The sequence below is a fragment of the Myxocyprinus asiaticus genome, chromosome 2 (assembly GCF_019703515.2).
Source record: "Myxocyprinus asiaticus isolate MX2 ecotype Aquarium Trade chromosome 2, UBuf_Myxa_2, whole genome shotgun sequence".
Taxonomy (NCBI): domain Eukaryota; kingdom Metazoa; phylum Chordata; class Actinopteri; order Cypriniformes; family Catostomidae; genus Myxocyprinus; species Myxocyprinus asiaticus.
The window spans coordinates 35,681,211-35,704,022 of record NC_059345.1 but is presented as its reverse complement, the minus strand read 5'-3'; the positions used below and the strand labels follow the sequence as shown (position 1 = coordinate 35,704,022).

The following is a 22,812-nucleotide window of genomic DNA, read 5'->3' as shown; positions in this document are numbered from 1 at the left end:
GGGGAGCATGAATCTACAGGTATGTCTATCTAAAGGAGATTTAGGTTTATAGATAACAGATAATAGTTAATATCGCTCATAGTTTGAAAGGACACCTTTGAGTGAGGTGTTATTTCAGTTATTTTTAAAGTATCCACTTGTTGGCCAAGTTCATTACAAGTGTTTTCAATCAAACACTGGGATCTCTTTGGCTAGTTCTTCTCTCTCGTACTCTCTGTCTCTCTTTATTGCATATGCACACAAACACATACGCCTTCTTATCATCAGCCATTCACACTTTTTCTTCTGTTCTTGCTTAGCTTATTCTCTTTGCGACAGCACATTCCTATGAATACAAATTTGTTTAGTGTAACTTTGGAAGGAGCAGCAAATTAGACTTGCTGGGCTTAAAACACACACACAGATGCCAGAGCGACACTTCTTGGATTAATCACAGGACAAAGACCCAAATAACCCAAGGCACCCTTACTTGAATACACATATGCACAAACATATGTACCCAGAAAGAGACAGTCATAATGTGTATCATTGACACCTGTATTTAAACTCTGATTTATAATGATACTGGACAACAATTAAGTTTGCACAGCATAGGTAAAGCACAAATGGTGCTTTACCTTTGTTTGGCAAGCAAAAGTAGTAAAAGGGAGAAAAAGACATGCAAAGCACATGTCTTCTTGGAAAGGAGACAAATGTATGTACAGTGGTGATGGGGGGGGGGGGTGTTCTTGAAAATGCTGCGAAGCTTTGGCTATTGGGTTTTGATTACATCTGCTTGAGCATAGTCCCTCCCCTTTCCGGCAGAGTACACTATATATACACACACGCAGTCAGACTGATCTGTTCCCTGGCTCCTACTCAGACTTTCAACGTGTGAGGTGTGTGTATGTGTGTGCTGAGATTGTAGGGCGTTAAGTAGGCACATGGTTGCTTGTTTGTAAGTGAGATCCCTCTTGAGAAAGAGACAGTGACAAAGAAAGAAAGAAAGTAAGAAAGAAAGCAAGCAAGAAAGAAAGAAACAAAGAAAGAAAGAAACAAAGAAAGAAAGAAAGAGGGGCAAGACAAGAGGGAAAGGTGCCAGAACCAGTACAAGAGAGAAAGAAATAAAGAAAAGAAGAGGCAGGGAGAGACTATAAAGCATTTCCACCTCCAGTACAATGGAAGACTGTGCAGTGTCCTTCTGGATTTACATCGGAGTCATGTCCATCTTTGTTGGTGGAGCAGTGAAGAAGTTTCTGGCATCCCATATGGGTGCCATGCCCTCGGTGGTGGCATGGCTGGGTGCCACTTTGCTGCTGGAGAGGCTGTGTGCCCTGTGCATGCCTGCTGTGCTGGCAAGATTGGTCCTCTGTGTCTCCTGCTGGCTTTACTTTTCATGGGCCACCCCCAAGTCATCCCTGCCAGTGGAGGGCAAGGCAGTCTTCATAACAGGTAAGAACAGAGATAAAAGGAAGAGCAAAGAAAAAATTAGGTTTGTTAAATTGATTCAGGAGAGAGGAAAGTTTAGACTTTGTTTATAGATTGTAGCCGAGAGACATCCTCCTTCTTATATATGAGTTATATATTCATTGCTTCTTCTTTTGTATTGTGACTGACTCAGAGGACAATTACAGGTATCGACCTAAAATGCACGTTAATTTATAAGCAGTGATTGTAGAAACAGCTGAGAAATCTAGGTCATGCCGGTTGGATTTCTTTTTATCTAAAATTGTCACAATCATATAATTAAAACGATAGTGATTTAGTAACTTTCAAAGGTGAAATGAAAACTTGTTCTCCCTATATTGTGACTGTATGCAGCCAATTTGCCAATACACATTTTCAGAACATGTTGTTCACTTTGTTTTAATTTAATTTTGTATGGGAAGTTCCACAATAATGACTTTCCTAATTAGATACACTTCTACCCACAAATGCATCTTTTTTTCTGTTTTGGTTCAGAAAAATTTGATCCTGAACATGCTGTACTATTATTTTAGACCATATGAGGCAAATTAATGTTCATCTTACTGCAATAATTATTTATCTGACCCATATTTTATGGAATCGAGAGATACTCAACAAACAAAATGTTATTACCCTTCTTGTATTCAGGCTATGACAAGTTTGATGGGCATTTGTAGAGTATGCATTTTGATTATCTTGTCTCTCTTTACTTCTAGTTTGTTGTCTATACATCTTTATTATGTCCTGCTGGATGAAGCAGAGAATGTTCCAAGATGATTTGCCTATTTCTTAATTGGCTAGACTAATCTGATTCTAAGTTAAATTATCTAATGCAACACACATGCAGTGTAATCCAGATATCAAATCAAATGGCTGTTGTGTTGTGGCTATACACATTACAGATGTACTTTTAGTGGCCTTGTCCATTTGCAGCTTTATGCATTGTGTGCACTGTTTACTTACTGTAACTCTTTAGAGACTTCTTTGTATGCAGTGTGTTACTGTAAAGTCTCAGCACATTTTGTCCAGTCACCAAGCTTCAAAAAGGCTTTTGCCCCATTATAGGTTGTGTGTGTGTTGGCAGGTTTAAGTGTTTTATGAGGACTTTTTTTATGTTACAAACTAGTAATTACAAGGGTATTATGCTATAAATGTGGTTTATGAGGACATTTCTAGAGTCTCCATAATTTTAGTCGCTTAAAAAACATACTAAACAATGTTTTATTGAAAATGTAAAAATGCAGAAAGTTTTTTGTGAGGGTGAGGTTTAGGGGTAGGGTTAGGTTTAGGGGATAGAATCTATAGTTCGTACAGTATAAAAATCATTATGTCTATGGAGAGTCCTCATAATGATAGCTGCACCAACATGTGTGTGTATGTGTGTGTGTGTGTGTGTCAAATTTTCAATCAGCAGCTCTTAAAAATAATCTAACAACACAGTGGCCATATTAGTTCAGACCTTGGGGAATAAAGGCAATTATGTATTGATTTATTTGACTGTTAATCAGTTTTGGAAGCCCAGTGTTTAATTAAGCTGGTTCCTAAGCTCCTTCCATAGCCATTTGAACACTAATTTTTCTGTTCTGTTCTTTATAAAAGAATTACACTCTAAAGCCCAGAGCAGCCCTAAACATGCTTGGATACTAATTATTAAGCATTTTCTAAAGCTGTGAGGCAAACTGCAAAACCTGCAGTATCTGAAAACCTGTGGAGTTACACGCAACATTGCAGTTAAGAGACATCCCTCTTAAAAATCTGATCTGGTTGCTAAAAAATGTATTTGAGTGAATGGTGTGTATATGCATGTATATGTGTGTGAAAGGTCGATCGATACACATGCTTGTATGTGCCATAGTCACACAATAATGCATATTATTGGCCATTGCATTTGGAATGAAAATATTATGTTGTTTGTGGACTTTGGGTATATTTTTGTTCACAGCCTTTAAGTTGAGACATTAAGCTTTTCCCCCAAATATTTTCATTGATAGTTGAAGTTAATAAGTTACATGTTTGTACCAGTTAATTTTTGACTTTATAAATGTCAGGTTTTTCTCCTTGAACTACAGTGAGGGATACAAGTTCTGGTCTAAAGTAGCTTTCATGACTAACAACAGGCATGTCTGTTTCTCCTCAGTTGGTTCACACAACAGGACAAAGGGGTTAAATTTGATCAGGCAGATTATGAACGTTTTTCAGAAGTAACTCATATGGGTTCATGAAAAACCCCAAAGCTGTCTGCCGTCTATTGGCATGGTAACCAGCACCCAATCAACCACCATTATTTGCATATCTTAACAGGGAGAGAGAGAGAGAGAGAGAGAGAGAGAGAGAGAGAGAGAGAGAGAGAGAGAGCCAGCCAGCCAGCCAGCCGGCCAGCATAAGCTTCTGATGTTGGCACAGAGCACTATTAATTATTTGTTTCCTTTACTACAAAAGCTAGCATACACTGTGAAGTGGTATCATACTTTTGATAAATATTTCTATTGGACATCATATTTTCTAAAATTAACCTTCTCAAATCACGCTAAGGCCAAAACCAATAAAAAAAAAAAAAAGTGGAAAACCTTTAAACCTCTTGCAAAGCCAACAGAAAGGCACAGTAAGAGCTTGAATTGCTTTGAGGCAGGGGGTTAAGGTTACAGGATTGGCTTAAACTTAAAGTCAGCTAAACCTCAGCCACACCATTAGTCTGGCAAGAGTCAAACTGTAAATCAGCCCATAGATCACAAGTACAGCCTGTACATATCATCAGCTTTTGGAATTAGTCCTGTTATGTTCTCTGTGGCCAAGCTATCAATAGCTATCAGGCAGCAGAATATCTGAGGGATCTGTTTCTTTGAGCTATAAAGCACACTTTTCTTCCTGCGTAATGGAGACTTCTTTGAAAAAAGTTTTTATTGGTATCAATAATTTATATAAATACAAGGAACCCCACACACGTTCTCTCACATGTTTTTTTTTTTTTTTTTTTTTTTCAGGAAATCTCACCTTTCATCTTTGATAATGCTTGGTAAAATACTGAATAGCTGAAACACATCTTTGCTCCTTCCCCTCTCTCTCGCACTCTCTTTTGATTTCACATTGGCAATAAACCACGATGACTGCACAAAGCTGTGATTAACACCAGGTTCTAGCAGCAAAAAGGTGTGAACTTCTAGAGTTACATGCACTCTCACTCACACAAATTTATCCCACATACACTCTCATCTCTTCATCTGTCCTCACTACCCTGGCACCTGCAAACACAAGGTAAATATCAGCACCACCCAAGAGGGCTTCTAACACATTCTCTTAACTAAGTTTTGGAGGTTTGTCAGACTCAGTCAGTGTATAATTAAACATTTTACATATCTTTAGGTATTCCAAAGCATTTCTGAACACTTGTGTTGTCAGACCTTTGACAGAACGACAACACTTGTGTTGTCAGACATTTGACAGAATGACAAAAGAACACTTAGAAACAACTTAGGCCACATATGAATAATGGCACAACAGTCTTCCCGATTGTGGTGGGTAATTGATGCAACTCAAACTAGAGCTAAATGTCTTCAAAAGGGAGTTTATGGAAGTGAAGAGAATGATTAATTCACTTAAAAGATTCATTCAAAAACACTGGTTCGTTCACAAAGGAAACTACCCCGTGAATGATTTTACAGAAAACACACAGAAAAAGACAGTAGAGACACTAACGAAAAATAATTAGAGACTATTTCACAGACATAACTCAGAAAACAAAGCAGACTATCTAGTAGATATCTACCGTAGTTTACTTGTTACTAAAGTGTCTCAAATACGAAGTAGTTTAGTGATGTAACGACTCACAATTGATCACCTGCTCAGTCAGTCCAATCTAATCCTGATTTCGCAGCATCAGAGTGGAAAAAGAAACCGTAACCATGTTATCAACAATCGGTAGGGAAAAGCACGGCCACCATATGGCCGATGGTGGAAAAACAGCTTTAGTTTCCAGTTGGACTGAATAAAAAAAACATATGTTTCCAAATTTGCGAAAGATGCAACAAACTAGACAATCAGGGGTGCATTTCCCAAAAGCATTGTTAGCCAACTATGGTCGCAAATTCCATAGTTACCAACATAGTTCAACAGTTTGGTGTTTTCTGAAACTGTAGTTCCAACGAACATTCGCAAACAGCATCACAAAGTCGTGTGGTTGTGTCATGGTACATAAGCAGGAAGAAGGACCCAAGCGCAGGAATGAGTGAAAATAAAATACTTTTATTAAACATCAGAAACAAACAGGCAACACAAAACTCATGAGGGAGAAAAAATAAACAAAACATAAACCAGAATAATATACAATAACTAGGACTGAATGAAAACAGGAACAGGAATGGAACTGGAACAGATGAACATATTGACAAACACACAGAACACACAAATCTCAAAAATGATAGACTAGGCTGAGGAACAGATAACAGACCAGGGAGGGTGGGTGGGGGAGACAAGGGGGATGGTCTAGGCCAGTTAGTAGGTGCACTAGAAGGCCATGGTGGAACCGGAGGAGAAACTGGAGGCCTAGATGGACCGGGAGGCCAGGGTGGCACTGGAGAAGGACCTGGAGGCCTCAATGGATCGGGAGGCAAGGGCCGAATTGGAGGGGAACCTGGAGACCAAGGCAAAGTCCGAGCTGCTGAGCAGACTGGTGATTGGTGTCTGACAGGTGCTGACTACTGTGCTGAGCAACAGACTGGTGGTTGGTGTATGACAGGTGCTGGCTACTGGGTTGAGCAACAGAATGGTAGCTGGTGTCTGATGGGTGCTGGTTACTGGGCTGCATAACAGACTGGTAGCTGGTGTCTGGTGGGTGTTGGCCACTGGACTGAGAAACAGACAGGTGGCTGGTGTCTGGTGGGTGTTGGCCACTGGACTGAGAAACAGACAGGTGGCTGGTGTCTGATGGGTGCTGGTTACTGGGATGAGTAACAGACTGGTAGCTGGTGTCTGAAGGGTGCTGGCCACTGGACTGAGCAAAGGGCTTGTGGATGGCCAATAGGGACTGGATAGGATAGTCGACAGTCACAGGGGACTGAACAGGCTCGTCGAAGGACATCGTGGGCTGGAGAGGATCATTGATGGTCACAGAGGAATGGACAGAATTGTTGACAGCCACGGGGAACTGGACAGGCTCGTCGACAGCCTCAGGGAACTGGACAGACTTGTCAACAGACACAGGGAACTGGACTGTCTCGTCAACATCCTCAGGGAACTGGATGGACTCGTCGACAGCCATAGGGTACAGGACAGGCTTGTAAACAGCCTCAGGGAACTAGACAGACTCAATGACTACAGGGAACCGGACAGGCTCGTGGACGGCCGCTGTTGTAAGGAGTGACTGGGGAATGGCCTCTGTGGTCGGGAATGCTGGCAGCAACTGGGGAATGTCCTCCATGGCCGGGAATGCTGGCAGCGACTGGGAAATGGCCTCTGTGGCCGAGAATGCTGGCAGTGACTGGGGAATGGCTTCCATGGCCGGAAGCGCTGGCAGCGATTGGGGCTCGAGCACCTTACTCGGCTTCCTTCTCCTCCTCTGGACGGTTGGAAGCACTGCAGCGGGAACAGCTGCCACCTCCTGGCGGCCGGCAACAGGAAAGGCCGCCACCTCCTGGATGGCATCCATGGACCCAGGGGATGAGCTCCGTCTCTTCCTCCTCCTCCTATGAGTGAAGGGAAGAGGGGCTGCAGCATTCACCATCGGTGAGGGGGCATCGCTGTCCTTGGCCTGGGATGAAGAGAGAGAGTCCTCCAAGACATGGGCTCAGATAAAATAATCCAATTTTAAAGCCCATTTTATGGTCTCGGAAAGACTCCCCTCTTCACCCCCAACAGGAATACAATACTTGATGGGCTCATCCAGGCCTGGATTTAGCAGCTCTTTGGTGAACCAGAGACTCAGAATAAAAAACTAATTCCTGCTGGGTCCATCTGAGGTTGAATCGTTCTGTCACGGTACATAAGCAGGAAGAAGGACCCAAGCGCAGGAATGAGTGAAAATAAAATACTTTTATTAAACATCAGAAACAAACAGGCAACACAAAACTCACGAGGGAGAAAAAATAAACAAAACATAAACCAGAATAAAATACAATAACTAGGACCAACCGGAAACAGGAACAGGACTGGAACTGGAACAGATGAATATACTGACAAACTCACAAATCTCCCAAAACAAACACAAGAGGAAAGAGGGCATAATATATAGAACCATGAGGAACAGGTGCAGACAATCAACATGACGAGGACTAAACAAGGAGGTGTGGCAGAAGGAAACAAGTAGGCAGGTTTAAGAGACAAATCAGAGCCATTCGCTCAAACACAAGACAGACACAAATGCATTAACAGACAACAGAAAAGAGAGGGCTGTCAGACCGAGGTTGTGACAGGTTGGAACTACTAGCTCCTTGTTAACTTGCTGTGTGGACATCATTTCACTTCGCTGAGGCTTCTATATCTTTTTTCCATATATATACATCTTTCATTCTGTCAACACTTTGACCATGTTTATATGCATTTTAGAAAACAATTTATTCCTGGGTTTTACAGAAAGCTGGGGGCTGGACAGGATCGTCGACGGTCACAGGGGACTGGACAGACTTGTCGACAGCCACGGGGAACTGGACAGGCTCGTCGACAGCCTCAGGGAACTGGACAGACTTGTCGACAGACAGAAGGAACTGGACAGGCTCGTCGACAGCCTCAGGGAACTAGATGGACTCATCGATGGCCACAGGGTACAGGACAGGCTCGTTGACAGCCTCAGGGCCGAGAATGCTGGTGACAGAAAGCAGTGTTCTGAAACGTCATGTAAACACGAGTGCAGTCGTATAAGGGATTAAAGGCTGTTAAGAGAAGATGCTTTATCACACACGGTTTCTGTCAGAGAACATTTAAGTGTTTATGTTAACACATAAGTGACATTTATATGTTTTTGAAGAGTGTGCATGTGCATATGTGCTCGAGTGCATCAGCAGAACACCAAAGTCTAAAGGGAAACCCAACATTTGCAGCAGAATGCATCTGTCGCATAACAGAGTGCATGCCGCTTTCGTGTCTTCAGCAACTTTCTTGTATTAAACGGCTTTCTGGTGAACATGTAAATTAGCTATTTTAATTTAATATTTGTTAACTATTATTTCTTCACCCCCTGAGTAACGTCATTAATGACAGCTCAACCAACGTGGGATGTGCAACATAGTTATGGTTTCGGGAAACAGTCGTAACTAGCTAGTTAATTTCTCCAACGAAGCATCGAACTATGGTGGTTACGCAGTGAGTTATATAGTTGTATGGGAAAGGCACCCTAGATTAGGGCTTACTAGGTAGAGGGAGTTTTCTTCTGGTTTTGTGAGCAGTATGCATCAGACGATTAGTGAAGAGACTGTGAGTGGTCCGTGGGCATGACGACATCGTAGGCTAAGACTAGCTGAAGCCCAATATTTCTTTGTGATGTGTGACGTCAGTCTGGAAATCTAAATAAGCTACTAATTACCATGTGACATTAGTCCATATGTGTTATGAAGGGCACTGGGAAATCTGATCATTGTGTTTACATGCTGAGGACAGCAGGAGGAAGTACGATTAATCCCACACCATTTGGAGGTCTAAACACTGGCCCCTCAATTTATCAACTAGATCCTGCATGTGTGTGAGCTCATGCATATTTTTTAAAACATGACTTTCCATTATCACTGTTCACTTTATTTCCATTATCTCTTTCAACTTTTCCCCCCACTGAGGTGAGGGTGGTTTCACATACAGTAACTGCTTTACTGATCATCATACACGGCCAGATACTGACTGTGCTTCAGCTCTGTGGGCTTCACTGTGATCACATGTGTGGAAGGCAGAAGGAGAGAGCGGGTGTGTATGCGTTTGTGTTTGAGAGGGAACTCAGAAGTGTGTCTCTGCTCCTCTCTGGCCCATCAGGTCTCTGGCAGGCCTATCGTTTACCCAATGTCCCTGGAGCCACTCCAGAGTGCAGGCCAGTTCAGAGAGGGATGAAATCTGCAAGACTCGAGTCTACAAATACCAATATCAATGTTACATAACAGTACATGGTGAGCATTTGGGTGGAAGGGGGGAGAGGCACCTGTGGCATTCTTGCCATGCCTTGTTGGCCCCAACAGTTAAAGAGGTTAACTAGATAAGGTAGGTTTAAGAGCAGCACTGAGCAGCCAGAGCTCAGGAAGGATTCACCTGGCACACAAGGCAATCAGTTCACCCCTTTCCAAATTGCTTTTAGAGATTTTCATTTAATTGGTTCCGGAGATTAAAATTGCAAAAGTATAATTTGCACTAGAATGTGAAAGAATGTGGAAATAATTTCTTGGTCACACTTTACAATTAGGTTTTATTTGTTAACATTAGTTAATGCATTAGGTATTTTAAAGAACAAAGATTTATTTTTTATTTATTTCTTTATTTTTTACAGTATTTATTAATCTTTGTTAATGTGAATTTATTAAAATAAATAAACAAACAAAAAAAAATGTTCATTGTTTGTTCACATATGTTCATTCTGCATTAACTAATTATAATGGATACAAATATTTAAACAAAAAGTTTTAGTATGTAAATTTAACCGAAGGTGGGGGGTGAGGGGTATTTTTGTGAATTTTGATTACTATCATAGTTAAAAAAATTTTTATTTGTTTTAAAAACATTTCAGAAAATGCAAACATTTTCTTAAAATGTAATAACCAAAAATACTTTATCAGTCTTTTCTCACTCTCAGATTATTATTTTTTTTTCCATTTGAACAATGTTGAAATAAGATCGTTTTCTTTTAACACTGTAATAACTTTTATCGAATAGCCTAATAAGGAAATCAAGAGGGTGTTCTATTAAAGTTATTTTAACAATGTTTGTTCCTAACCTTTACATAACGTTAGTCTACCCTAAGGCTAAAAGAGAAGGACTAACCAGGGTGCAGAGAGATTCCTGCATGTCCTCAGAATACCTTGATATAACAGCTGCTCTAAAATGCGGAGGTTTGATTGTGTTTGTGTGTATGCTTTCTCTGCAAACTGAGTAACGAGTTTTATCATAACTAAAGTGTACACTGTTTGCCACACATTCACAAATTGGAGGTGAAAAGTGAGGACATTGACCTCTGGATAGTGCGTGATATGCAGGAGACACTCTATAAAATCATTCACCACCTCCCCACCTCTCTCTCTCTCTCTCTCTCTCTCGCTCGCTCGCTCACTCACTCACACACACACACACACACACACACACACACACACACACATACACAGATATTTAGTGTTCAGTATGTGCCAATTTCATTTATTTATATTATACAACTTTGAATTCCTTGCTAAGCAAAAGAGACACTGAATGGAACATATATTAGTTTGGTTTGGAAGGGAACAAAATTCTTAACCATAATTTTTAAAAGAACAAAAATTATAAAACTGGCACATGCAGACAACTTTCATTTGCAAAGCCCAGTAGTTCAGTTATGTTGCAGACCTCACACTGAGAGAAATATTAGTGTCTGTGTTTCTATTCATATCACTTTTGTTTTCAGGGTCAGTGTGTATACTGTTGCTCATTTTTAAGAACAACTTGCACATCGATGCAGAACAAGAACAGAGATTCTACTGTTATTCTCCTTTTTGTACTGTCTTTTGGTAACAATCGTCTGTGAATTGGGGGAAAGTTCCAATGGGTTTACATTATTATCCATGCTCAAATGACCCTTGTAAATATGTTAGATTTCCTATTAATGTGTATTTCCTGGCCATCATCTCTATAAAAGTGTGTGTCTGTGTGTGTGTCTTATGTATCAAAATCATGTGCATGCAACTAATCCTGTGTGAATTTGTTGCAAATTAAACACACTAGTCCTAATTTGCATATTTGACATGGTTAATTAATTAAGGTTTAAAAGCCAGAATGTCCCCTAGGGTGGTAAGGACAGAGTTCTCAAAGAATAAAGAATGTGCATCAGCACCCATATCTCTGTCAGCTGTGCAATTTAGTAAAAAGATAAGAGTTTCAGAGATTGATGGGTCACACTATCATGGAACCTGATGTGGGCAAAAGACTTTATATAATTGTGCTTTTGTTGTTATTTGCTGTTGTGTTCTAGATTTGTAGAACTTTATGGGTGTTCAGATGTCAATGAAGTAAGATTACATTTCACCAGTGCTTACAGTGCTTCCTTCTTATTTACTATACAGTACATATTTCATACAGGAACATGTTATTACTGTCTTATAGTGGTATTATTAGTTATAGTATTGCATACCATGCTTTTGAAGCATAATCACAGGAAAATAATCTCATAATGAGATATTATTCTGAGCAGCTTTCTGAAGATTCTGAGTGTTAGATTTTGGTTAAAATAAGGCATTACATTACTATGTTTCCTATCTCTCTCTCTCTCTCTGTCTCTGTAGGTTGTGATTCAGGGTTCGGTAACGCTACGGCAAAACAGTTAGATGCAATGGGGTTTGAAGTTTTTGCAACTGTATTGAACCTGGAAGGTGAAGGAGCCAAGCACTTGCGAAGGGTCTGTTCATCCCGACTTACTCTCCTACAGGTGGACATCACCCAGCCCCAACAGGTACAACAAGCCCTGCTCGACACCAAGACCAAGCTTGGCATGAGAGGTGAGGATTTACTTTCACGCCATGTCAGAACATACACACACAGTCTCAAACAGGTTTGAACACTACAGACATAAAACCCTCCTGTAGATGTCTATGCTTTGATGTTTATGAACTGCCAACCAACGTTTGGGTAACCCAAAAGTTGATTTAACTTTAACCAGCTTATGTTTTTCATTAAGAAGTAGTTCACCCAAAGATTTTATAATTATTTATTTACCCTTATCTTTGTTCCAAACCATATGTTTTTTTTTTTTATTTTATTTTTTATGTAACACAAAAGGAGATACTGCATTTACAAAAATCACTGATTAACATACAGTAGCAATTATTAATGACGCATCAACCGTCATTGGTTCTTGTGTCATAACGTCTATTTAGAAAACACACAAGAACTAATGAAGTTTAATGTTATTGACATGTCGCGATAATTGATTTGGCATTTGATTTGATTTGATATTGAATAACATTCAACAAATACATTTTGGCCTGTTCATAGCACAAATATATTGTTTGCCTTCAGAAGACTTGGGAGATGATGCATGAGTCACATGGATTACTTTATGACACTTTTGAGTGCTTTATTAAGCTTTAAAGTGAGTCACCATCAACTGCTATTATATATAAATCAGTGATCATGACATTCTTCAAAATATGTCCTTTCATAAATTCACTGGCTGGAGCTTTGAAAGCATCTACAACAACTCATTGAGACACTGAATTACTTTTAAAATAGGTCAAATAAAGCAATTTGAATATTTACTAGATTTTTGAGTGTTGTTTATTTACAAGAGTCAGAGGAGATTCAGCCTAGTTAGGATCTGGGAGACAGTTTGTGAGTATGTGTTTGTGTATTTTAGTTTGGTGGTCTAATCCAAGAATCTAATCTAAGAGAAAATGTTGGGAAGAGGAGGGGATGGGGGTGGAAGGGTGGTGTTCTCAATGGGTTGTGTGTATAGTTTGGCAGTACATGAAGGGGACATGTTATTTTCTAACATCACACATCGCATCACCAGGTGGCTTGTAGACAAATGAGAGAGAGAGAGAGAGAGAGAGAGAGAGAGAGAGAGAGAGAGAGAGAGAGAGAGAGAAAATTAATCAACAATTAATCCATGCTTTTCCAAAACAGGGTCACATAAGTTTTTGGAGCAGGATGAAAAAAAAGAAAAAAAAAAAAAGAAAAGAATGTTTAAGATGTGTTATCTACAACAAATCAGAAGGAGCCATTTATTATCTGAGAAAAAAAGAACAAAAGAAAAAAAATAAAACACTGTAGAATGTCAAGTTTGACATAGGAACAATGTGATGACCTTTCTGGCAGACTCACTTTTGTTCTTATATAGTTGTTCTATATATTTTTTAACTAACTCACTCTAGTTATTTTTTCATATGCTGCTTCTTTGGCTTCCATTGTTCTCTATTCCCCTCTGTTTGTGTGTGTGTGTGTGTGTGTGTGTGTGTGTGTGTGTGATAGTTTCTTTATTCTGATTATGTTGCCACCAAACTCGTGAGCAGACTAAAGTGAAAGTTGGGGATAAGTATAATAAAAATCTAAGCACAAGTGTCCTCTCTTCCCTGTCTTTTCATTTAACCAGCTATTAAACTCTGCTGGGTAAAATTTGGAAAGATACAGAGTTTCAGCACAACAAGAGAGAGTTTGTTAATCACTTGCTTACAAATCAGTCAAACACTTCTGTCTAACATTTGCTAAAAAAAAAAAAAAAGCTCTATTGGTTATATGTGTGACTATGGTACATGTGCTGTATTACTGCTGAATAGCACATGTTGCACAATATGTTCTAATTGTGCTGATGGCTGCAGGACAGACTCACCAAGCCAAGACTTTAGAGCAATGCAGAACTTGTTTCTCTGGTCTCAAGTGTTATTACAAAAATGTGATGAGTAAAAGATCTGTAGTTTCAGAGTTTGGAATAAGGAGCAACACTGTAGGATGATTTTTTTCCAGTGTTTCTCCAGTAACTGACACTGTAGAGCTTATGTCATAAGAAACAGAATTTTACACTTCTTCGTATTTTGTTCCTTTAGATTTGTGGGGGCTTGTAAATAATGCTGGATGGTGTGTGAATATTGGGGATGTCGAGCTCTCCCTAATGTCCAACTACAGAGGATGTATGGAGGTTAACTTCTTTGGAACGCTCAGTGTTACCAAGACATTCCTACCACTTCTGAGACAGGCCAAAGGCCGAATTGTGACAATCTCCAGCCCTTCAGGTACACATACAAGTCTCATCTCTTAAAAATTATGTGATGACATTTTTGCAAAAATGACATTACATGATTAATTGCACGTATAGCGGAATTTCTGAAGTGAAATGCCACTGTGTGGCGCTAAAAGGGAGTACATTTTCTCCCAAACAGAAGAGGTTGAGATTAATGCTCTATCGAATTCAACAAATCCTACCTCCCTACCTTAAACCTAACCAACAGTGTCATAAAAAGAAAATGTGAGGAAAAAAATGGTTTGGCAAGGGAGGCATGAGTAAAGGACCGAGGATTCGATCGTTCATTAAACCATGTTGATACAATTGGGAACATTCAAGCAGCTATGAGTTGACTGGCACACAAGGGGATGCATGCTAGCTGAAATGCAAATCATAAAACATGTACCAAGCACCAATATGGCCTTGGAGCAGAGCCAGTGAATTAACAAATATCAGACATATCTGGGAGTAAACAGTGTGCTGAAAAACGTCTTAAAAAATCCCACTACAACAGGTAGGCTAACATTAGCATCTGTATGTAAACAAAGAGAACCAGTAAGCAAAACCACTAGTAGCACATGCCTCCTAAATAACGCTGTCCAACACCAGAAGGAGCAGCCACACGACTGTAAAAGTCCTTACAAAAATCGAGAGTGAATGTTGTGCAATTAGCCACTGATCATTTTCACATGCAAATGAGCTTTGCTGCAAATTGTCCATTGTTGCCAGAGGTTCGCTGCATGTTCACCTTTACCGGTATAGAGCTGCAAACTTTTGCGGCGCATTACAAGCTTATTTGCATGTGAAAATAATGAGTGGCAAATTTGTGGAAAGTTTGCCAGAACTTTAGATTTTTTTGTAACAGAAGGTGACATGTCTGAGCCTTAATATATGCATGGTGCTGACTGGTTGACCATAATCAGAGTCAAATGAGGGGCATCACAAAAATCACTTGTACAGGGAGGTGACAGCCTATCCTGCTACGCATATTTTGAAGGCTAATGCTCTATAGAAATTCAAATCAACAAAACCTACTTCCCTACCCTAAACCTTAAACCCAAGTCTAACTGATAGTGTCATAAAAAGCAAATGTGACATGAAAAATGCAGTGCTGAAGAAACCACGTCATTTTGTGGTGCTTCTATTACAGTTTTGGCTCACGTGTTCATTTACCAGGAAACTAGGTACCAGGAAACGTGATATATACAATGAGCCACGTAAAAATCATTTTGCAAAAAATGTATGTATAGTAACGTGACTCTGTGAGACCAGGTTGACTAAAACCAATGCAGCTGGTAAACTTGGTCTATACATCTACTGTCTATCCAAGTCACTTTACTCGCTCTATCCTACTCAGACTTTACCCCCTAATAAATGGGAAAGAAAATAAAGAGAAAATTAAATTGTACATTAGACAACACATTTTTGCATTTACAAGCATTTCCAGGATCCTGTTGCAGTATAAAAAAATCCAATTTTGAGTCTCTAACAGTCTCTCTCTCTCTTCCATTCACATAAAGCTGTCAGCGCTTATAAATGGTTCTTTGTTTGTCAAATGTTTATTGTATGCCTTCCCTCTGGCTTAATCGAACCTCTCCAAACACTAATGGGAGTCCACACTGTAATCCACCTGTTTTCTTTTTTTCCTCAAGTGTCCATTTACCATTTCCATAGATAGCAGCTCTCTCCTCAACCCCAGACTAAAATTCTGTCATTATAAGAAATACACAGAGGATTTTTAGCTTTGCCTGTTTCTGATGAATTTGTCTCCATTTGTTTACTTCCATCGTGCCAAAACAGTATATGAGTAACAGTCTGGCTCAGGACACTGTTGAGCTCTCCGTAAATACTGGCACACAGCCCTTTTAATAAAGATGTATCCATCAGTGCAGTCTCACTGCTATGTTTTAGCTATCATAAACACTAAATGCTACTACATTACATTTACATTTATATATTTCTGACTCTACACTCAAAGCGCTTTACACAGTGAACAGCGGACTCTCCTCAACCACGACCAGTGTGCAGCCTCCACCTGGATGATGCGACGGCAGCCATAGTGCGCCAGTACGCTCACCACACACCAGTTATTGGTGGAGAGGAGAGAGTGGAGTGATAGATCCAATTAATGGATGGGAATTATTAGGAGGCCATGATTGAGAAGGGCCAATCGGGGGAATTTGGCCAGGACACCGGGGTTACACCCCTAGTCTTTTCGAGAAGTGTCCTGGGATTTTAATGACCACAGAGAGTCAGGACCTCAGTTTAACATCTCATCTGAAGAACGGTGCCTTTTTGCAGTATAGCGTCCCCATCACTATACTGGGGCATTAGGACCTACACAGTCCACAGAGTGAGCACCCCCTTCTAGACTCCCTAATACCTCTTCCAGCAGCAACCTTAGTTTTCCCAGGAGGTCTCCCATCCAGGTACTGACCAGGCTCAACCCTGCTTAGCTACTGACAAAGAGATGAACAGTGTTCTGTCAGATTACTTACAGGATGTCTGTTGTCTTAACACATACCTTACATCCTCTCAGTGGCTAAGCCAAAGTGTTCTGAACACAAATCCTTTTATTCCACAAAGCCTTGAGGCAAAAACATACATTTTATAAACAGTCAGAATCTTCCTCTGTTGAGCTGATTGTTGCCCTGCCTACAAACCACATCTCTTCTTTTTCACAATAGTTGTCTTTCCTGCTCCCACGATGAATGACACTTCCTCTATCAAACAACAGTACAATTATACTTTTGAAACATGTCCAGTGAAAGGCATCATTGTGTCTTTACTGGTTCCCCAGGCATTCTGTCAGATTTTAACAGTGTTGTGGCAACTCTAGTTAGATGTATTTTTTACTGGTTTTTGATAACATCTTGCTCCTGAAAATGTTTTTTGGTATGATGGCAATAGTGAAAGACTTTTATTTGAGGAGAGTAAATCAGAAGACGGCAAGGAGAAGAATTTTGAGATGTACAGTGCTTTATATTGTGATATTAATTAAGAACAGTAATTTAATCTTTTTGTCTCTTTTTCCATGCAATCCTGTAGGTGAGCATCCCTTCCCTTGTCTGGCATCATATGGGGCTTCAAAAGCTGCTCTGAACCTTTTGATAAACACTCTTCGTCATGAGCTCGAGCCATGGGGTGTCAAAGTCTCCACCATCTTACCCTCTGCCTTTAAGACAGGTGATAACAGATGTAATTCTTCTATAAACAAGTCAAAATATGCTTCCAGTTTGACTATTCAGTATGACCACAGGTTTGATCTGTTCTTGTAAATAGATAAATCTAGTAATAGATTGTTGATGCAGTCTAGACATTAGACCTTAATTTAATTTCATGTCTTAATCAAAAACACACACTATTGCTGCAAATTATTCGCCAAAGCCTACTGCCTCTACTATAACAGATATTTGGTGTAACTGTCCACCTCCTTTTTAAAATCTAGATGAAATAACTGGTTTATAGATTGTTTTTGGGAAATTATTTAAAGTACAGGCAAGAAGTGGAATGACCAAACATTAAGTTCCCCTGTTTCTAAATATCATGAACATAAATGATGATACTTGCCAGTTTTATATGCATTAATGGGAAATCAGTGAATTAATATTAAATGTGTGCTATGATCTCCTTTATGAAAACGTAAGTATAAGTGCTATAGACAAAAAATAAAAAAATTTAAAAAATAATTAAACCTTTAAGCTCGGATGGACCCGCAAGAAAAATGTATTGTCAGAATATTAATACCTATAGTCTTGACCAACTGAATAAGTGCTTTGAAATACAGAAGTGTTCTATTTTGATAATTTATTTAAAAAAAAAATTATTGCACTGTACATATTATAGCAAGCAGTTAAAACATCAAACTCAAAAAGCCATGTGTCATATGTTGTTGGAAAGCTCTCGAAGAGTAGAATACAACCAGCCTATTTGTTACTCACAGACAGAAAGATATCAGGTAATAGCTAAGTATATGTCTTTGACATTAATGTTTCATATGAACAGGTGTTGATTATATGCTGGGTTTTCACTTATAACTTGACAAAACATAAACAGAACATACAATATCACATACCATTCCTTAGAGGAGGCAGTTGTCTTTTAAACAAGTCTACACACAAGGTAATCAGATGCATAGATCATTAGATAATCCAAACTCAGCACAATGTTATATATGGCCACAAGGAGATGGTCAAAAGGCACTCATTCTGTGAAATCTAATTATTAAATCATGTCTGCATGCTAGGCAAACCTTTAGTCATTGTTGTTTTTGCATGTTTAATTAGTACTTATGTACAATTATTATGTTTTATTTGTTTGGAGAGGCTTTTGGACACTATGATAAATTATATTTGTAATGCTATAACTTTTGATTGCTTTGTTGTATCAACACAAAATTTTCTCAGCTACAGTTGAAATGATTTGAAACAAAACAAACCCAGTTTTTCGGAGCCACCTTATTTTCACCCAGAGATATATACTGTAATGTCAAATCAGAATAATAATAATAATAATAAAAAAAACACACATTTGCTTTTTATTCCTGCGCCTGTAGGCTACCCAACAGTACCAATATTAGTCTGTATGTATTATTAGGTTAAAGTCTTCTGTTTCTTCATACCTGTTGTTTGATTTGCCAAACTTGTTGCACTACATTTGTTTGTTTCTGCATTGTACAGTACAAAACATTAAAGACAGTGGGAAATCATACCTCATTATCAATAACATAAGTGTGTACTGTAGCCTATGTTGTTCCAGAAATGAAAACCCAACAGATACACATACAAATATATATATATATATATATATATATGTATATATTGTATAATGAATGCTTGCCAAATAAGAGCGATCTCTAATGAGTTTGGCTCAGGTGCATTCAGTAAGGCAGAAAAGGGTTTCATGATAATAATGTGGGAATTTGCACTATAAAAGTAACTTAATTTACAATTACATTTACCCCAGCATGTATAATCCACATTAAGTACAACTGAAACTGAGGCCCATTGACACGTTTAAACTGTTTATTTATAATCTTCCAAGGTTTTGTGAACACATCTGAGTTAGCTCAAACCCAAACTTTGTGTGCTGATTTAACAAATAGTTCAGCTAAATGCAGGTCTGGGATTACAATATAAATAACTGAATAAAATGTGCCCAGACTTCTGTTTACAGACCTCTCGTCTCTGTTTCCAAACTATCCTGAACTGATTTCCCCTTTTGTTGGTACATGTTACATCATGTTTGCCCTTTTCTTTCCCTTATAGGGCAGAGCAGTAACACAGAGTATTGGGAAAAACAGTACAAGCACCTGATCCAGAGCTTGTCCCCAAGCCTTCTCGAAGAATATGGGGAAGAATATCTACTGGAGACCAAGGAACTCTTCCAGAGTCATGCCAAGACAGCGAATGAGGATCTGAGCCCTGTAATCGACACCATTGTGGACGCACTCCTGTCTCCAGAGCCCCAAGTGCGCTATTACGCCGGGCCAGGTTTAACACTCATGTACTTCATCTGCAGCTACTTCCCTTTGGGCATCAGTGACAAGTTTCTCCAGAAACTGTTTGTAAAGAAGACAGTGGTGCCTCGTGCCCTGAGGAAACAACAAGACCTTAGCCTCAACAACAATAACAACAGCATAAATGATAACATGAATAACACTAATAACAACAGCTTCACAAAGATTATTGATTAGTTCAGGTAAAGCACAGAGTGTAAAAAATATCCTTTAGCACCACTACTTTGTGATCTGCGTAAAGTCCTTTGCTTTCATTGTATATACTTTTCTATTTCTTTGTTTTATTGTAAAGTATTGTGTAATATTTCGAGGGATCACTAATTGGTTAACCCAGTCTTACAAGTCAATTGACACTCTTTAGCATTATTGTAATAAAAATTATAATAACAATAGTAATAATAATACAATTATTATTATTATTATTAATATTATTATTATAAGAAAGATATCATGCCCACAGGCCATATTTATTGTCAATACAAATTCTCAGGTGAGGCCAAATTAAACAGACAAACACTAGTTTATGTATTTTTCAAAATGCATAAATTCTGGGCATTCACCATGGAGACATGGGTCATCTTCCAACACCATGGATTTGTAGAGATACAGTTATGAGTCTAGTGAGGAATCATAACTTAGCCACTGTTACTAAGGCATGTAGTATCATTAACAGAAGCACTTTAGGCTTTCCTGTATTACTGCACAGAGTGGCTAATTATAATGTTACTATGATCAGGCCAGGGTCAGATTGGGTCAGAGTGCAACATCAATTAAATATAGTGGGTTATGTTTTTTGTTCTTTTTGTTTGTTTGTTTTTTAGTGACCAATGAACTCAAATGGTTTGTAAAGTCAGGTTTTTAAATGTATTTAAAGTCTTTTTTAAATGTATTTTACTCCATAGTTTTGCATTTGTTATTTTTGTGGATGATTTATCCGTGTATAATTTTTTTTTTTTTTTTTTTTTTTTTGCCATATTAGTGCATTTTGTTCTTAATAAATCACTTAAACTGTGAATTTTATACAAACATAAAAAAATAAAAAAAATGAAAAAAAAAATGTAAATTGTTCACTTGATCATTCTTTAGAATATATTAAAGTTGACTTTTTAAATAATCGATTCCTAGGGTTTTTTTTTTTCCTGATAAAGAAATTAACAATGGATCTTTTTAGCTGGTCAAAGATCTTTGTAAATGCTAAGTGACCTCCTCTAATCGCTTTACTGAAACTCAGCAACCCACTTATGCTGTGGTAATTAGCAATTGGCTGTAGCTATACTGATTCCAAATTTCAGTTTGTTTAATGAAGCCAGAGCTTTAAAAGCCAGATCCAACAGAGCTTTGGCCTCTCCTTGCATTACAGTTTATCTAAGCTGATTTTACACAATTCTCAAAACTAAGATAGATTCTCACAAAACAATTTGAGGTTGGTACCTTATTTTGGAGAAATATGTAAAATCAGTTGAAAATAAAAATAAGATACAAAGTTGTCTGCATTTTGAGACATTAAAGGGATAAACCAAAAATTAAATTTTAAACCCAAAAATTTTAATTCTCTCATCATTTACTCACCCTCATGCCATCACAGATGTGTATGGCTTTCTTTCTTCTGCTGAACACAAAATGAAGATTTTCAGCTCTGTGGGTCCATCCAATGCAAGTGAATGGTGGCCAGACCTTTCAAACTCCAAAAAGCATATAAAGGCAGCATAAAAGTAATCAATAAGACTCCAGTGGTTAAATCCATATCTTCAGAAGTGAAATGATAGGTGTGGGTGTGAAACAGATCAATATTTAAGCCCTTTTTTTCTTTTCTTTTTTTGTTATTAATTTCCACTTTCACTTTCACTTCCACATTTTTCTTCTTTTGTTTTTTGGCTATTTGCATTTTTCATGCATATCGTCACCTACTGGTTAGGGCTGGTCAAAGATGGAGATTTATAGTACTGCATATTTATAGGATTTATAGGAACTCAGAGCTTAACTTGTATTGAATCCAGAATATTCCTTTAATTCTTGGAACGGCTCTTTAATTTCATGGAAATCTGGATCCGGAGATGCAGAGAGCAGGGGGACGTTAAATCCCAAACACCTTCAGTTGAAAAATTTAGCCTTTGGAATAAGGTCAAAATTCCGGGAGATTAATTGTTAAGCATGTTTATCTCATTAACTGCATTTATTGTTTTTGGAAAGAGCTGTGTGGAGTTTCTTTGAAAGCTGAGACTAATATGGAATAAAGGGGAAACATTGTCATACATCACATTATGTGGGGCCTTGTGACAAACAAAGAGTGCCTGGACCATAATTGATAAGAACTTTGTTCCTAAATTATGCAAAGCGTCCCTGCCAGTAACCACTGTAAATGTGAGTGTCATTTGGGTAACAAACAGAGAACAGAGTATGCACAGCCTCTCTCCCAGCACAAAGTGTTGCACAAATAAAAAAAAAAAAAAGAAAACAAAAGTCGGTTTTACAAACATTTCCACTACACTGCTCTCAGAAAGTGCACATACATCGAAAACTAAACACAATATATGAAAATATAGATCTTGCAGTACCATGTATATGCCATGGTATATATTATGGGAATCATACAGCACCATGTGTTATAACCATCTGATACCCTCTTAGATACTGTACTCATAAAGTCCCCATGAACTGCCTTGCAAAGCTCAATTTTCTTTGTTGTGTTGACATATTTTCTACTGAAAAAACATACTGTTGGGGTGGGACATGTCAAACGGCTTTTTTTTAAATAGGCAATAGGCTTTAGTTTACATCGTAGTGTGTGTGTGTGTAGACTGGGTGTACAAGGGGTGATGAATGTATTACGACACAGGGCCGGAGATTGTGCCACTCAACAAAGAAACAATATTGCTAAAATAAAACACTACAGGCTCATCCAGCATTACTTTGGCATAGATGAACTATATGTCAGATTTTCCAGTCTAACACTTCATATACCAACACATCAATACTTGGTCTATAC

The 22,812-nt window shown here is 38.6% G+C and overlaps 1 protein-coding gene across 2 annotated transcripts; it reads left to right on the top strand.

Annotated features, from left to right (window-relative positions):
• Window positions 1-845: 845 nt before the first annotated feature.
• hsd11b2 (hydroxysteroid (11-beta) dehydrogenase 2) lies at window positions 846-20,836 on the top strand. Of its 2 annotated transcripts, XM_051655352.1 has the most exons (5): window positions 846-1,431; window positions 11,877-12,089; window positions 14,133-14,318; window positions 17,357-17,494; window positions 19,576-20,833. In XM_051655352.1, exons 1-5 carry the CDS (start codon window positions 1,158-1,160, stop codon window positions 20,001-20,003), a joined length of 1,239 nt encoding a protein of 412 aa, XP_051511312.1. In that variant the 5' UTR covers window positions 846-1,157; the 3' UTR covers window positions 20,004-20,833. The 2 variants fall into 2 exon arrangements, with proteins under 2 accessions (XP_051511312.1, XP_051511319.1); XM_051655359.1 differs by lacking the exon at window positions 14,133-14,318 and having other exon boundaries at window positions 19,576-20,836.
• Window positions 20,837-22,812: the final 1,976 nt, after the last annotated feature.